We start from the raw sequence: 16,257 nt of genomic DNA, 5'->3' as shown, positions 1-16,257 counted from the left end.
TAACTGCACGTCAAGTTGCACAAAGTAACTGCTCATCTGGATGTGCAGTTACATCAAGGTGGGGGAAGGCATTCATAAATTCAGGTTTTGCCGGACAAAATAGATAACTCCTAACAGACCCTCTGACGCAGATGTGAACAAAGTCCAAAACTATAATTTTTTTATTTTGCCGAAGTAGCACACTTATATTGTGGTATTTATAACAGTGTGCAAGTACTCCTTTAAAAACACTTGCATATGTGTTTGTCTATTCACATATTTCTTGCTTCTCCAAAATATCTAGCATATCATGATTGTACATAAAAGGTCACATATGATCTTAATGGAATTTACAATAGCTACTGTGCAAGATTATACATATTAAAAACATTAAAAAAATATAACAGGTAAGAACAGAATCAGAAAATGTAAAGGAAATTATAAATGTACATATCTAGTGTAAGCCTGAATTTTTTTTTTTTTTACCAGCATTGGCCCCCTATAGTGTTTGGATCTTCTAGCTGTACAGCTGTATATTTCAATCATACATGCACACTTACCAGAAGAGCATAGACCCATCATTTTAGCAGTCTAATGCCAGAATCATAGTTTTGATGCGGTTTGTGTGTTATTTATATAGACTGTTATAAACTGCAACAAAACTGTGTGTGATCCTGGCCTTAAGACAAAAACAATTAAATAAATGCATAACGTCTAGGTTAAGGAAATGAATATTAAGCAAACAACATTTTAAAATGTCCTGCTAGAAAACTAAGTTAGTCCTATAAATGTCAGAAATAAAGGCTCACTCTTATACATTTAGACACGAGCGCCCGAGTAGGTTTTAAAAAAAAAACCACATTTTTTGGGGAACTTTTATAATTTATTAGAAAAAAAAAAAAAGTTAAGAAAAAAAAACAAAACAAATAAAAGTTTTCACTTGAATTTTTCCTTTTTACCACGATGAAAACAAACACATTTAAAAGCCAGTATATTGCATACAAGTGTCCTTATTCCGCTCCTCTTTGTAGTAGACTGCTATACATTTGGCTTCCATCACCCTCTGTGGCGGTTATAAAATTACAAGAAGTCCCTGCTAACACTTCTTGAAGATTTACCAATCATTCTTTATATTGTGAATATCCTCAAAGACTTAAGCACTGCTAGGCTTGCCTGTATGCGCTCCCATGCGCTGGGGGTCTTGTGAAGGGTAATGAATATGGCCAGGAGCGCGGAGAAATGGTGGTGGGGCCATAGGAGGAAACATGTGCGGGCTAAATCCTGCAAGAGAAAAATTGTACCACTGTTATTCCAAGCCGGGTGATTTGTTGACCCCAATCATGAATGTTCCCAACACTGCCAATCCAGGGTCTCAGAATACAAGAACCAGCCAGTTTTACTTATAACCAAAAAAACAAAACACTGAAAGCTGTAGCATTTGGTTTAATAAGTTGGTTAATGAGGACTTTTATTTAATGAAGAAATGTCATTATCACTGAAACTATATAAGTAATAAATGGGTGTGGAATGAAAATTACCTGGAGGTGGAGCAGTTAACCCTGGTGGTGGCAGCGCAATGTTAACCAAAGCAGATGATCCATTTGGAGCGAGATTAAAATAGTTTGCCGAGGACTCTTCTTCTGTAGGTGGAGGTGGCAAAGCTGAAAATAAGAGATATTTACTTCCTCGTCCCAAACATCACAAAGCATGTAACGAGGTCATCTTTAAGCCTTTAGTCACCAGCCTATTTTGGGCATTAAAGGAGCACTCCCAACATAAGGTTTTATTCTCTGGCCCATTGGAGAGGCATATTATGTAAACTGTGGTGAAGGTAATCTTTTTACCAGTGACTGTATTTGTGAGTTATCCACTCCTTTCTGGTCTTCAGTTGTGTCATATGAGCGGCAATAGTAAATGACAGTGTGATCTCTCGAGATCACGCTTGCGGTCATTAAGTCCCACACAAACATCACCGAAGTCTGGGGATTGTGAATAGACATCGCGTCCTGGCTGGAGGTGATGTCTATTCACTCTCAAGACACTTCAGTAACGTTGATGTGCGAGTAAGTGACAGCACATGTGCTGAGTACATGAATCAAGAGAAGTGTATGATGCGGATTGGTCAGCGTCACACACACTTCTCTTCACAACCCCCACTTGGTCAAACGCAAAAAAAAACGCCCACTTGGGCATTAAGTCATTAGCATAAATCTAAAATAGGTCATAACTCCGTCAAAAATGATCGTTTTTCACTTATAATGTGGTGACAGAGCCTCTTTAAATAACGTAATAGTTTGAGGCCGGGTTCCCACAGTGCTGGTTTGCGGCATAATTTTCATGTATTTTTAAACCCAAAAACCAGGAATGAACAGAATATATAAAGAAAAGTCTTAGGCTGGGTTCACACGACCACATTAACGTCCGTAATGGACGGACGTATTTCGGCCGCAAGTCCCGGACCGAAGTCCGTGCAGGGAACCGGGCTCCTAGCATCATAGTTATGTACGATGCTAGGAGTCCCTGCCTCTCCGTGGAACTACTGTCCCGTACTGAAAACATGATTACAGTACGGGACAGTTGTCCTGCAGCGAGGCGGGGACTCCTAGCATCGTACATAACTATGATGCTAGGAGCCCGGCTCCCTGCAGTGTGTTCGGTCCGGGACTTCCGGCCAAAATAAGTCCGTCCATTACGGACGTTAATGTGGTCGTGTGAACCCAGCCTTATAGGTCTCTTCTCTTGTATCCAATTCTGGTATTGGCTTCCCAAATGCAGGCAAAATCTGAGCAAATCTGTACTGTGGGAGCCCTGCATTATCATTTGGGCTGTTATGGACGCTGTTATGGACGCTGTTATGGACGCTGTTATGGACGCAGTTCTACCTATGTGTAGCAGTTTTCTTCTTTCGTAAGGGGAAAAAACATGGGTTATTCACTTCAGAATTTTTCATTTCTTATACTTCAATCTATTCTACTTTTTTTGTCCCATAACACTAATACCTCTGTATTGTTGTGTATAAATACCGGTCAGTGTAAAACGGACAGGCATTCTATTAATCAGCATATTGTTAGCAGACCTGGGGGCCTTTGTTAAGCCCCCCAACTGCCATGGAAACCATTGGCATCTTGTGATTACGTCGTGGAGGTACCAATGGTGTGACAGAGGGAGCCCCCTCCCTCTGAAACCTCAGATACTGCGTCGCTATTGACCTCTGACATTAAGTAGTTAGACAGTCTGTTAAGCTACCGTGAAAAGCTTTCTCTGATCCCAGCTGTTGCAGCCGTGTCAACTGTGTGTTACAGCCGGCACCTTCTGCTGATGTGGTAGGAATTATGTCCTGCAAGAAGTGTAAATGTATGGCACGTAGCGGGAAGGGGGTCAATTTTGGTCCAAAACACTGATGGAGTGGGTTCAATGAGGAGCTGTACAAATCTGTTTTCAGTAACAGTAGCTCAAACCTTTACAAAGGGATTAACAGGAGTTTTGAACCCATTTAAGGAAAAAAACAAAAAACACAATGGCCCACATTTACTAATGCTGTCTAATAGGCAGACAGTGTAAACTTGAACCAGGCAGTCACAAAATGTGCTAAATTTATCACAGTGGTGCACGCTGTACGATTAATAGTTCATGCAAGATGCACGAAATTTGACACTTTTCCTTATTTCACCTTTAATTTGGCTTATGTTGTGCATTTTAAGCCACGCGCCTGCTTTGAGAAACTTTAAAAAAACAGTCTAGTGAGGTGCAATCAAAAAGCGCCAAATTGCACCAAAATTTTACGCATTTTCCCCGACACATTTTAGACAGACACAGTAGTAAATCTGCCCCAATGTGTCCACTTTTAAGTTAGAAAAACACAGCTAGTAAACGTGGTAGTAGATGAGGTTTTAAAAATATATACCTCCAGGTAATCCAGGAACAGGTTCAAGTTTCAGTCCAGAATCGGCAATGCCTTCGCGCTCTCTTTCTTTCCCTCTAGCTGCCTGAGATCTGCAAAAAGATACAAACAATTTGGGGTTCATCTTGTAAAATCTTACATGAAAATCAGTCCATGCATGAACGGACATGGTTTACATCTGCTTTTAGGCTTTGTTCATACTTTTCAGATGGGGGATCAGGACCATTTGCCTTGAAGAGAATCTGTCACAGAGCTGCATGTTGCAATAATCATGCACCTCCATGACTCAGGAGGTCCTGTTCTCGCTGAGAAAAGTGCTGGATGTCTGGAGCTGTAACGCTTTCCCAGCAGAGGATGTCGTGACATTAAAGCGTACCTGTCGTTTCAGAATAAGCTGGCGTGTGTAATCATGAAGAGTAACACTTTCTGGCCATTATATGATTTGTATATGGTGTTTTTCACCAGTCTTACCCGATGTATCCTTTTTCTAATGGTCAGTTTTCACCAAGCGAGGTGCATAGTCTAACTGCTATGATGTCTCCCATACATTGCACACACAAAACGAGAATCCTGCTCTCCTATCTCTATAACACTCAGGAGCAGCATGGCCGACATCATACTGAGCAGTTTAGCTGTGAATTCAGCTAATAATCCATCTAGTCTCTCAAGACAGATTTTAGTAGTGAATTGATTATTGCGCTTGCCCATTTTTCCTGCTTCAACATCCAGAACAAACTACACTTTCTGCCTAATAAACAGTGCATTCCGAAAGTCTTCAGACCCTTTCACTTTTTTTTTTCCACATTTTGTTCTTATGTTGAGGCCTTGTGCGAAAAAAAAACCAAAAATAAAATTACGTTTTCCCCCACCAAAATGACAAAGTGAAAACAGAATTTTAGAAAGGTTTGCAAATTCGTTCAAAATGAAAAACTCAAATTTCACATTTTCAGACCCTTTGCTATGAAACTTGAAATTTAGCTTTGGTGCCTCCCATTTCCCTAGATCTTTGAAATGTTTCTACACCTTGATTGGAGTCCACCTGTGGTAAATTCATTTGATTAGACACACCCATGTCTATATAAGGTCTCACAGTTGACAATGCATATCAGAGCAAAAACCAAGCCATGAGGAAGAAAGAACTGCCTGTTGAGCTTAGAGACAGGATTGTGTGGAGGCAATCCTGGAGAAGGGTACGACAAAAATATTCTGTTGACAAAGTTCCCAAGAGCACCGTGGACTCTATAATTCTTAAAAGGAAGAAGTTTAGAACAAACCATGACTCTTCCTAGTGCTAGCCGCCCCACCAAACTAATTAATCGGGTGAAAGGGGCCTTGGTAAGAGAGGTGACCAAGAACCCAATGGTCACTCTGGCTGAGCTCCAAAAAGATCCTGTGTGCAAATGGGAGAAACTTCCAGAAGGTCAACCATCACTGCAGCACTCCACCAATCTTGGGCTTTATGGCAGTGGCACCAGAAAGAAGCCTCTCCTCACTAAGATGCATGAAAGCCCGCCTGGAGTTCGCAAAAAAACACCTAAGGGTATGTTCACACGGCCTATTTACGGCCGTAAATCGGGCGTTTTTGCCCCGAATTACGCCCGAAAATAGCGCCTCAATAGCGCTGACAAACATCTGCCCATTGAAAGCAATGGGCAGACGTTTGTCTGTTCACACGAGGCGTATATTTACGCGCCGCTGTCAAATGACGGCGCGTAAATAGACGCCCGCGTCAAAGAAGTGACCTGTCACTTCTTTGGCCGTAATTAGAGCCGTTATTCATTGACTCCAATGAATAGCAGCGCTAATTACGGCCGTAATTGACGCGGCGTTCAAGCGCCTGCACATGCCGGTACGGCTGAAATTACGGGGATGTTTTCAGGCTGAAACATCCCCGTAATTTCAGCCGTTACGGACCCCCGCCGTGTGAACATACCCTAAAGCACTCCCAGACTGTGAAACAAGATTCTGTGGTCTGATTAAACTTAGACCTCAATTCTAAGGCCTCTCACACATTGATGCTAGGAGCCCGACTCCCTGCAGTGTGTTCGGTCCGGGAAATGCAGCCGACGTATGGACCGTATATCACTGACCGAACACGCTCGTGTGTGTGTGTGTGAGGCTCCTTAGTGTCATGTCTGGCGGAAACCAGGCACTGCTCATCACCTACCCAATACCATCCCTACAATGAAACAGGTTTGTGGCAGCATCATGCTGTGGGGGTGTTTTCCAGCAGCTGGGACAGGGAGACTGCTCCATTCATCTTTCCCTCAACCCTGATCAAAGTACAGAGATATTACTAATGAAAACCTGATCCAGAGTGCTCTGGACCTCAGACTGGGCTGAAGGTTCACCTTCCAACAAGACAATGACCCTAAGCACGCAGCAAGACATCACAGGAGGGGCTTAGGGACAACTCTGTGAATGTCCTTGAGTGACTCAGCCAGAGCCCTGACTTGAACCCAATCGAACATCTCTGGAAAGACCTGAAAATAGCTGTCCGACGGTCCCCATCCAACCTGACAGAGCTTGGGAGGATCTGCAGAGAAGAATGGCAGAAAATCCCCAAATCCAGGTGTGTAAACATTATGGCATCATTCCCAAGAAGACTGAAAGCTGTCATCGCTGCCAAACGTGCTTCAACTAAGTACTGAGTATAGGGTCTGAATACTTATGTCAAAGAAATATTTTAGTTTAGTTTTTCCTTTTCAATAAATTAGCAAAGATTACTAACATTCTGTTTTCACTTTGTCATTATGGGGTATTGAGTGCACAATGATGGGGAAAAACTAGAATTATTTTTATTTTAGTACCACGCTTCAACATAAAACGTGACAATTGAAAGTGTCTGAAGACTTTCATAATACATTGTATCCTAGTCCTTGAAAGGTACCATTGTAATAAGATAAACAAGGTTGGTTACTTCACCCGTCAGTTTATTTATGGTTATGACTGAACGGTGTATATATATTCAACCTCGTGACAAAAGCTTTGGTCCCTTTAAAAACTGCACTTCACACAGGCGCTAGTTGAAATCTCACAAGATTTTGACTGCTTTGAGACATCCTGCTGGGAGAGCCCCATCGTGAGAGGGGAGGGGAGACCGTGTGCAGCATGTGTACACAGTGGAGATCACACATCCAGGAGCTTCATCGCAATATATGATGATGTTCCCGAGTATGTGCCTGTTGCTGCGTGTGTTGGGGTGTTAGTCCTTTACAAGCAGCTGTAGCCTCCTCTAGCTAGGCTACATACTACACAAGAAAATCTTATAACATGGCTGCACAAATAAGAATATTCTGTTATGAAGTTCAAACTCCTGGTCAGTCCGTAGCAGAAAGCCGCATTGCACCATTCAGATGTAAAGAAGTAGTCCCCCTCCTCTTCACCGAGCCCCACATTTGAAACTCTGAGAAGTCAAAACCTGACGACTGAGACTTCACTTTTAAGTGAGGATGTAGTCCCTGAAATAAATATTCTGATCTGCTTTGATATAAATTAATTCCACCGAGTTTCTCAGGCACTGTTGGTCCTCTTTAAAGCCACCTGTCACCATATTAAGAGCATATAGACATTTTTATATCTCACCTTCCCCACTTGACATTGAGGCGACGACCATTAACAATCAGCTTATTAAATGATTTCTCTGCTGCCGTTTCTGCGGATTGTCTAGTGGCAAACTGAATAAAGGCGCACTGCTGACGCTGAACTACTGTAATTGTTCTTATTTCACCAAACTGGTAAAAGTGATTTCTGTGGTACAAAGAAATAAATAAAAAATAATGCTATTGTGTATCTATTTTAGAAACATATACATAAACACAATTAGACTAAGAACACTGGAAACAATTTCAAGAAAAAGCATACCTAAGCTCGGATTCATTGATGTTGTCGCCCAGCCCCCCCACATATAGGGTAGTAATTGTCTTGTCCTCTGGAGGGTCTAAACGCGGCATTGTTGAGGCTCTTTTCAAGAGCTTGTCTGCTACAGGGTCATTGATGCCATAATAACGGTCTTTGATATTCTGATCTGCAAGAGGATCATCAGGATCTGTTGGTTTTTCATGCCTATGAAAATTAAGAGGTGGAAAAAAAAACAAAAAAAAAAAACAAAAAAAAAAAAACACACAACATAGTAAATATTACTATAAAGCACATCCTTTCAATACACAAAGCAAGGAAAAAAAATATAAAAAAAAAAAAATACTAAAAGTTTGCGGAATTCTTTTAAATTGAACTAATGCGGATATTAATAAATACAGCCTTACTAGAAAGTTATGGTGGCAGCTTATTGGTCATGCAACCCTAATAAACAATAAGTGATAATGCAGCTGCCAGTTAATGTCATTTTAGAGAAATATGACAGGCTGAACTGCGGCTACGCTATCCAATGACCGCCATCTTGTGTCCTATAAAAGAAAAACCAAGATGAAAATTACCTGTATGGACATTCTTCTCCTCTTTTACACTCTCCTTTCACCCAAAAAGAGCAAATGTGGGGACGGTTACGTTTGTAGTATGGAGTGGTACGGGCTAACTTTAAAAGCATATCGCTGCTGGATGTTGCTTTCCCCAGACCTCCAACTGGCCTCGTTCCATCAGAATTTGAGATCTTTACAATATTCACAAAAAAAGAAAAAAGGACCATTTAGAGAGAATGGATCCAGACAAATAAAATAAACATAGAAAAATCTCAAACTATTATACAAGATACAAAATTTACTGCTTTGGCTGGTGTGTGCGTGTGCGAGATATACACACACGGTTGAGATATTATAGAAATTCACATTATTTCATGTTGTCCAAAACCGATTCAGGTTTATCGGCACTTACTTCTCTCTCCATGTTGTGTGTGTAGTATTCTTTATTTACATCAGATCTAGGCATATCATCCTTAAAGGAAACCCCAGTATCGCGCACCTGAATCGGAAGTCCTAAATAAAAATAAAAAAGTATGATTATATAAATAATAACTGGCAATAAATGATGCTTTAAAATTTTTAACCAATGTTCAGCTTTTAGTTGCAACAACTTAAAATCAACCCATGGATAATTTTACAATGTACTCAGCTCAGGAACAGCAAAGTGGAAACCATGCAAAATTGGTAAGCGAAATATTTAATTTGGAAAGGCCAACTTCCAGGTACAGAAAACTCCTTTAAAAGAAAACTTCAGATTATAAAACAACTTTGCATAAATCAATAATAGGCGAAGATGAGAAACTTTGTAACATACGGTATCTTATTAGAGGAAATTGCCTTTTTCTCTACTTATCAGGCCCCCCATTTTTTTTTTAAAGGGAATCTATCAACTATGAGAAACTTTTTTTTTCTAAACTGGGCAGCCATCTTGCCTGGGCTGCTGTTAACTGCCTTAAAGGAACAGTGTCATCACAGAAATTTTTTTCATATGTTCAAGATGTTAGTGCTTTATTAAAAACGTTTATATTTATTTGTGTGTTTGTGTTTTACTTTTTCTTATTTTTACACTTTTTCTTCCCTATGGGGGCTGCCATTTTTTGTTCCATTTCTGTGTGTGTCGATTAACGACACATACAGACATGGAATACGGCAGCCACAGTCCCATAGGGACGACGAACGGCTCCCGTCCCATTGACTTCAGTGTACGGCGTCTGTGTGGGAACTGCGCATGCGCCGCTCCCACACAGTCCTATTCGAAATTGGCGCCGTCCGGCGCCATTTTCCTGTGGACCGGAAGTCGCGGCCGGACAGTAATATTACTACTTCCGGTCGCGGCTTCCGGATTTGTGCACTTGGACCAGCGGCAGCAAACGGAGCGGACGGGCCGGAGGGAGCCGCGGCGGCAGGAGCATGTAAGAGATTTCAATGTATGTTCGTGTTTGTGTGTGTTTACTACTGTATGTAAACCTACTACACTGTGTGTTAGCTCAAAAAATGGCGACACACAGTGTAGGAGGTTACACCGTTCAAACCCCTCGTTTATCCCGGCACTAGCCAGGATAAAGGAGGGGGGGATGCTGAGAGCTCACTAGAGCGAGGGCTTTTAACCCAATGTTGCAATGCTGCAATTTTGGGAATAGCTCCATCTAGTGACCAAAAATGGGTAGTATTATAAATTAGAATTAATTTATAATATTTCCTGACTCGTGAAAAAAATTTGAACAATGTTTAATCACCCACACACTAAATGTTTAATTTAAAAAAAAACAAACATGTTTTTCTGGCAACACATTGCCTTTAAGTCTGGGTTCACACGACCTATTTTCAGGCGTATACGAGGCGTATTATGCCTCGATTTACGCCTGAAAATAGGGCTACAATAAGTCGGCAAACATCTGCCCATTCATTTGAATGGGTTTGCCGACGTACTGTGCCGACGACCTGTAATTTACGCGTTGTCGTTTCACAGCTGTCAAACGACGACGCGTAAATTGACTGCCTCGGCAAAGAAGTGCAGGACACTTCTTTGCAACGTAATTTGAGCTGTTCATTGAACTCAATGAAGAGCAGCTCAAGATTTACGAGCGTCAATGACGCCTCGCATAATACGAGGAGGAGCATTTACGACTGAAACGAGGCAGCCGTTTTCTTCTGAAAACACAGTCTGTCTTTTCACACGTAAATGCCTGCTATCGTGTGCATATACCCTTCGAGACATTCTTTACAGCAGCCACATGGACCTGTGAACAGGCGGGGACCCATTGACTTCTATAGGAGAGCGTTTTAGGAATACTTTGGGTCCTGAGCAGAGGTCATTGTGCAGGAAGGGATCGGAAAGGAGCGGTGTCCATCACCTATTGTCAATGGTGGGTCCTGTTATCTATATAGCGGGTTAACCTTTCATTGTAATCCTGCCTGTGATTATATAAATGCTAAGGCATCATGCACACGACCGTTTCAGCTTTGTGGACCGCAAACACTGATCCTAGTGGCTTCCGTGTGCTGTCCGTATTTTTTTCCTGACCCATACAGTAGAATGGGTGAGACGGACCGAAAACAGAGACAAAAATATGACCTGTTCTATAATTTGCGGAATGGACCGATCCACAAAAAAACAAAAACACAGATGGCACACTGAAGAAAACAATGGTCGAGAGCATGAGCCTTAAGAGATCTCTGCAGAACAGGAAGTGCCAGTCTATTATGAAGCTAAGTGGTCAGTTAAAAAAATAAAAAAACAAATAAAAAAAAATGAAAGAATTTAGGGCTATTTTTTTTTATATATAATGAAAAAAACACTACACCAGTATTTTTAAAAATATATGTTTAACGCAAAAACTATATAAACAATAGGTCATTTTCTGAAGACACATTCCCTTTAACTGTTCACTTACAGAATCCCTAAAAGCAGAAAGGAGACAGATTCTAAGCTTTACTGAGAGCTGCCTTTAAAAGTCTATCGAGAGAGGAAGGGGAGCAGGAGACTAACTCGCAGTCTCCTATGCATAGCATACAAAGAAGATCCATTATACAGCAGTATTGAGCAGTGTAGCTGTGAATCCTGCCTTGGGTGAGGTAACAAAAACACTTACTAGAAGTTGCATGGAGGGCATTGTACAGCTTGAAGGTGCGATGTAGCTGTGAATTCCGCACGGGAAGGGGGGGGCGGGCAGTAAAACACTAGAAGCAGCAGTGTCTGTGGCTTCATTCACATCTGCGTCAGGGCACGGTTCCGACAGAGCCCTGACGCAGATGAGAACGAAGCCTGACTCTGCTCCTTCTCCTGCCCCCTTCCTTCTCCATAGACATCAGTAACCTACCCTCTCTATAGACTTCTATAAGCAGCTGTAACCTGATTTAAAGGCCCACAATATACCCTGTATTAAAGCAGATCGGTTATTAAAATATGCCATTCTAGAGAAGGCAAACTGACATTTGCATAATAGTTGATTAGAAAGAATCCAGCCCTCATGCTTATGAATCCAATGTATTAATGAGGGGAGTGTTCACCCACCCATGTAGAAGGAGCCCTTATGAACGAAGTTTTCTAAACGCTAGAATCCTGCCACAATAACACTTACCATACTCCAGGTCTAGAAGGCAGGTCTGGCAGACATTTTTTAATTTGCTACAAGTTTGACACACTTCTGTTTTCTTAAAGCGCATTCGCACCCCTGGGCACCATCGGAATACTGTGAAGGGACGTGCACATATCTAAACAAAAATTTAAGAAGGGTGAAGAGGGGAATTAATATTTGTGGTAACAGTAACCTAGGGCACACACACTCGTCTTAAGTACAGACAAGAGAACTTAACACGTTTTAGTCAATGGATCCCACTCTAAGGCCCCATGCACAAGACCGTATTTTTCATCCGTAATTACGGAGCCATTAATTTCTATGGGCTATGGACACCTTTCCGTATTTTTACAGATTGGGGTCCATGCTGTAGAAATGATAGAACAGGTCCTTTTTTTTGTGCGTAATTACGCCACAAGCTCTCCATAGAAGTCTATGGGCGCTTCCATTATTATAGGCGGCTACGGATGTGCCTCCGTAGCCGTCTGTAATTACGGAAGCGTTAATATGCAACGCCAGGGGATTACCCGAGATTCCTCCCCGTTTTTACTGGATCCGTAAATACGGATGCAATACAGACACCCTTCTGTATATGCGGGTGATATACGGATGGTTATAAATGACTACGGATCCGTATTTACAGATAGATGAAAAATACGGTCGTGTGCATGGAGCCTAACAGGCAGTATGTTACAGTCAAAACTTCACTACTACAGACCGGGATCGGAGACAACTGATCCTGGTTGTTTTGCCTCTTAGATGCCACAATCAATAGCGACTGGAGCATCTAAGCTGTTAAAAAGAGGGGGGCCCCTATGTCACCTCATTATCCCCCGTGACACGATTGCGGGGTGACAATGGTTGTCAAGGCAGCCGGGGGGGGGGGGGGTAATGAAGGTCTTAATAAAAGCTGGTAAAAATTAATATACACAGCAATAATAGGTATTCTAGTGTATTGTACCAGCAATCAAACAGTTCTTGTTCAAGTCTGCTATGGGGACCATCCGTAAAAGTCTGAACTAATATAATCTAACATTATTCAACTCGCAAGGTGAACGTTCTAAAAAAAAAAATAAAAAAATACATAGGGCCAGAATTGCTGTTTTTTGGTTACCTTACATCCCAAATAAAATGGAATAAAAAATGATCAAAAAATAAAAAAAAAAAAAAGTCACCTGTATCCCAAAATGGAACCAGTAAAAACTAAAGCCCACCCCGCAAAACAGTCCTCATCACTTCATCATAATAAATAAGTTATGGGTCTCAGACTATGACGACAAAACACTTAATATTTTCTTTGTAGATCGATAGAAATGTGGTATCGCTGTAATCATTTTGACCCACAGAATAACGTTAATATGTTGTTTTTACTGCATGGTGAAAACTGTAAAAACAAAAAACAAAAAGGCCAATGGAGGAATGTGTCCCCGTTTCCCCATTACGCCACACAAAAAACTTATTTGCAGTTTCCCAGTACATTAAAAGTACAATTTGTCACATATAAAAAAAAAAAAAAAAAAAAAAGAAGGAGGCCTCGTATTGGCCTTGTTCAAGGAAAACGAAAAATACAGAAGTTATGGCTTTTGGAACAGAGGGAGGAAAAAGAAACAAAATGGCTGCGGCACCGAGAGGTTGAACAACCTGGATGTGCAACTGCAGATTCGGAGATCGAATCCTTTTCCACTATAGCAACTAATTATGTCCTGACAGTAGTAGGATTTGGCTTCCTTCCAAGCAAAACACACCACAACTGTAAATTCAACTATTTATCTCACCTTGCACTCTTTTCCATATTTTTCTTTGGTCTGAAATATAAAAAAATAAAAATAACCACAACATAAATCAACACATTATATATATATATATATATATACACACACACACAACCCTAAAACAATATCAAATTAATGTGCAAGGTATTATGTATTATTCTTTTGAAGGAGTTATCCGGGGACCAAGCATCGTTTGGGACTTATGTGAAAATACGTCACTTACTAGTGTACTTTCATTTTTAATTCTGTACTGAATTGTGCAGTTCAAACCCGGTGAATTGGTGCCGGAAGTCCTGTAGTTTCCCTGGTATTGATGACACGGCCCCACGTGACTGAGGTCTTGCTTCCTTTGCTGTTCGTGTCGGCGTGTCATCAAGCGCATGACCGCAAGGGGCTGGCACATTGTCTATCGCTGGAGTCCCCGAGCAGAGCATCAACTGGCACTCTGCTGCTATATTTATGTACGGCGCTTGGTTCTGGCGTCGTAGTTATGTACTGAGCTTGGTACTGTGTATATGTATGATCTTTGTTCTGGTACTGTATGTATGAGCTTGGTTCCGATGCTGTAATTATATAGGATTTATAATTACAATTGCAGGGCAGATGGACTGGTTTTCAATTAATTGTATATTTAATGGGAACCAGTCAGGTAATTTTAACCCATTGAACCGCCATGCGGTAATACATGACCTGACAATATTTCCAAACATTCCCTCGTATGTTTTTTTTTCAGATGCAGCAAAATATATACAATTTAGCTGTGTAAAACGGTGCACACTATATACTAATTACTCATTAAAGGGTCATGGGTCGGTGCCTCTATCCTGAAGAGTCACATAGTGCTGCCTCCAAACCCATCTTTCTATGCTTGATTGACATCCACCTGGCTGCTATACATCACTAGCAGCCTCCAACTTTCTCAGATGCGCCATTGCCTTGTACTACTTGGGCACACACCATGTAGTGAGGTGTACTCTGCCCGGCTTCATCGCTGCACCGCGCATGCCAGGGGAGTACAAGGCAACGGCATCGCATCTGCAAAAGTTGGGGGAAGACTGCTAGCAATCCAGAACAGCCGGGGGGATATCAATCAAAATCCAGGGGGCACCATTTTAAACTTCGCCTTAGGGTATGTTCACACGGCGGGGGTCCGTAAAAGCTGAAATTACGGGGATGTTTCAGCCTGAAAACATCCCCGTAATTTCAGCTGTACCGGCATGTGCAGGCGCTTGAACGCCGCGTCAATTACGGCCGTAATTAGCGCTGCTATTCATTGGAGTCAATGAATAACGGCTCTAATTACGGCCAAAGAAGTGACAGGTCACTTCTTCTACGCGGGCGTCTATTTACGCGCCGTCATTTGACAGCGGCGCGTAAATATACGCCTTGTGTGAACAGACAAACGTCTGCCCATTGCTTTCAATGGGCAGATGTTTGTCAGCGCTATTGAGGCGCTATTTTCGGGCGTAATTCGGGGCAAAAACGCCCGATTTACGTCCGTAAATAGGCCGTGTGAACATACCCTTAGGCAGCAGAAAAGCTAAAAACGGCCCCGGTTGGCGCTATATAAAGAGGATAACATTTATTATCATTGTTAACAGATTAACTTACCATCCTGATATAAGGATTTTCTCCCAGGCATGTCTGACAAAGAATTGGGAAGTCCTGAAAAGAGAACACAATTATAGATCAGGAGAAAGAGCAAAACAAACCATACTAAATAAATAAACAAACCAATGACAATTACAGAACCACACTACAGAGTGTGTATGTATATGATATATATATATATATACATACACACACACACATCAGGAATGTTTGGTGAACAGGTCTAACTAAATTTATGACATTTGAAGATATTTCTCATGGGAAAGCCCTTTGATTTCTGATTTGTCACATGAATCCATCACCACGACACCAACATTTTAGGGACTTTAAATAAACATACAGGTCGTGCTTTTAGCGTGCGTAAGATGCTCCAAGAACCAAAGTCTTCCCGGCGATTGTCGAAGCAGACGGGTCTTTCCCAACTGAAGCCAACTTGGCATAACAGCAACAAATAGGGCATACAGAAGCATTCCCTAGGTGCCACATATTTCCACCACCCTCGGAGGGCATCACACAGACACATTTCACACTTTTCCTATTTCAAAAGTTACCCAAGACAATTTATATCCATGAACCTGAAGGTTTCTTAAATGGCAGCAATTCACTGAATTCTACTTAGATACCAAAGATATAGCTCGTATCACTAAAGTAATACAATGGAGGACGAGCTGTAAGCACAAACGTGGGCTTAGCATAGTGTTGTGAAGAGCCCCGGCCTACTGAGGCCTCTCCTACCCCGGCACGTCTCGGCTGCATACAACGCTAAGAACCGCATATCACACTCTCCCAAGACTTACACCCGCCCCCCTCACACTTACCGCGTCTTCCCAGTTCTGTCGGTTATAAGTATTTGATCCCAGCGACGTTGCCATCCTGATTCAACCGAGACCCCGACTGCCGCCCGGATTCTTCTTCGTACTGAGCATGCGCGAGAATTGCCAAAATATGCGCATGCGCTACGTGCGGTATTCGCAGTTGCGCACTTGACGTTTTGTTGT

General features: G+C 41.8%; 1 protein-coding gene across 1 annotated transcript; it reads right to left on the bottom strand.

Annotated features, from left to right (window-relative positions):
- Positions 1–906: 906 nt before the first annotated feature.
- On the bottom strand, positions 907–16,221 carry RBM22 (RNA binding motif protein 22). The gene is made up of 11 exons (XM_075826668.1): positions 16,078–16,221; positions 15,260–15,313; positions 13,652–13,681; positions 11,880–12,012; positions 8,711–8,811; positions 8,317–8,489; positions 7,745–7,945; positions 7,466–7,630; positions 3,884–3,972; positions 1,518–1,640; positions 907–1,260 (listed from the first exon to the last, which is right to left on the bottom strand). Exons 1-11 carry the CDS (start codon positions 16,129–16,131, stop codon positions 1,133–1,135), a joined length of 1,251 nt encoding a protein of 416 aa, XP_075682783.1. The 5' UTR covers positions 16,132–16,221; the 3' UTR covers positions 907–1,132.
- Positions 16,222–16,257: the final 36 nt, after the last annotated feature.

The sequence above is a fragment of the Rhinoderma darwinii genome, chromosome 5, assembly GCF_050947455.1.
Source record: "Rhinoderma darwinii isolate aRhiDar2 chromosome 5, aRhiDar2.hap1, whole genome shotgun sequence".
NCBI lineage: Eukaryota > Metazoa > Chordata > Amphibia > Anura > Rhinodermatidae > Rhinoderma > Rhinoderma darwinii.
Note: the sequence above shows the minus strand (reverse complement) of the source record. Positions and strands in the feature narration are given on the sequence as shown.

Bases quoted from the DNA above. Each gene is read 5' to 3' on its own strand.
- RBM22 (XM_075826668.1), bottom strand. From the start codon at position 16,131: ATGGCAACGTCGCTGGGATCAAATACTTATAACCGACAGAACTGGGAA. The intron at 13,682-15,259 runs GTAAGTTAATCT...TTTATATTTCAG, and splicing joins AAAATCCTTATATCAGGATG to ACCAAAGAAAAATATGGAAA. The intron at 8,490-8,710 runs GTAAGTGCCGAT...AATATTGTAAAG, and splicing joins CACACAACATGGAGAGAGAA to ATCTCAAATTCTGATGGAAC.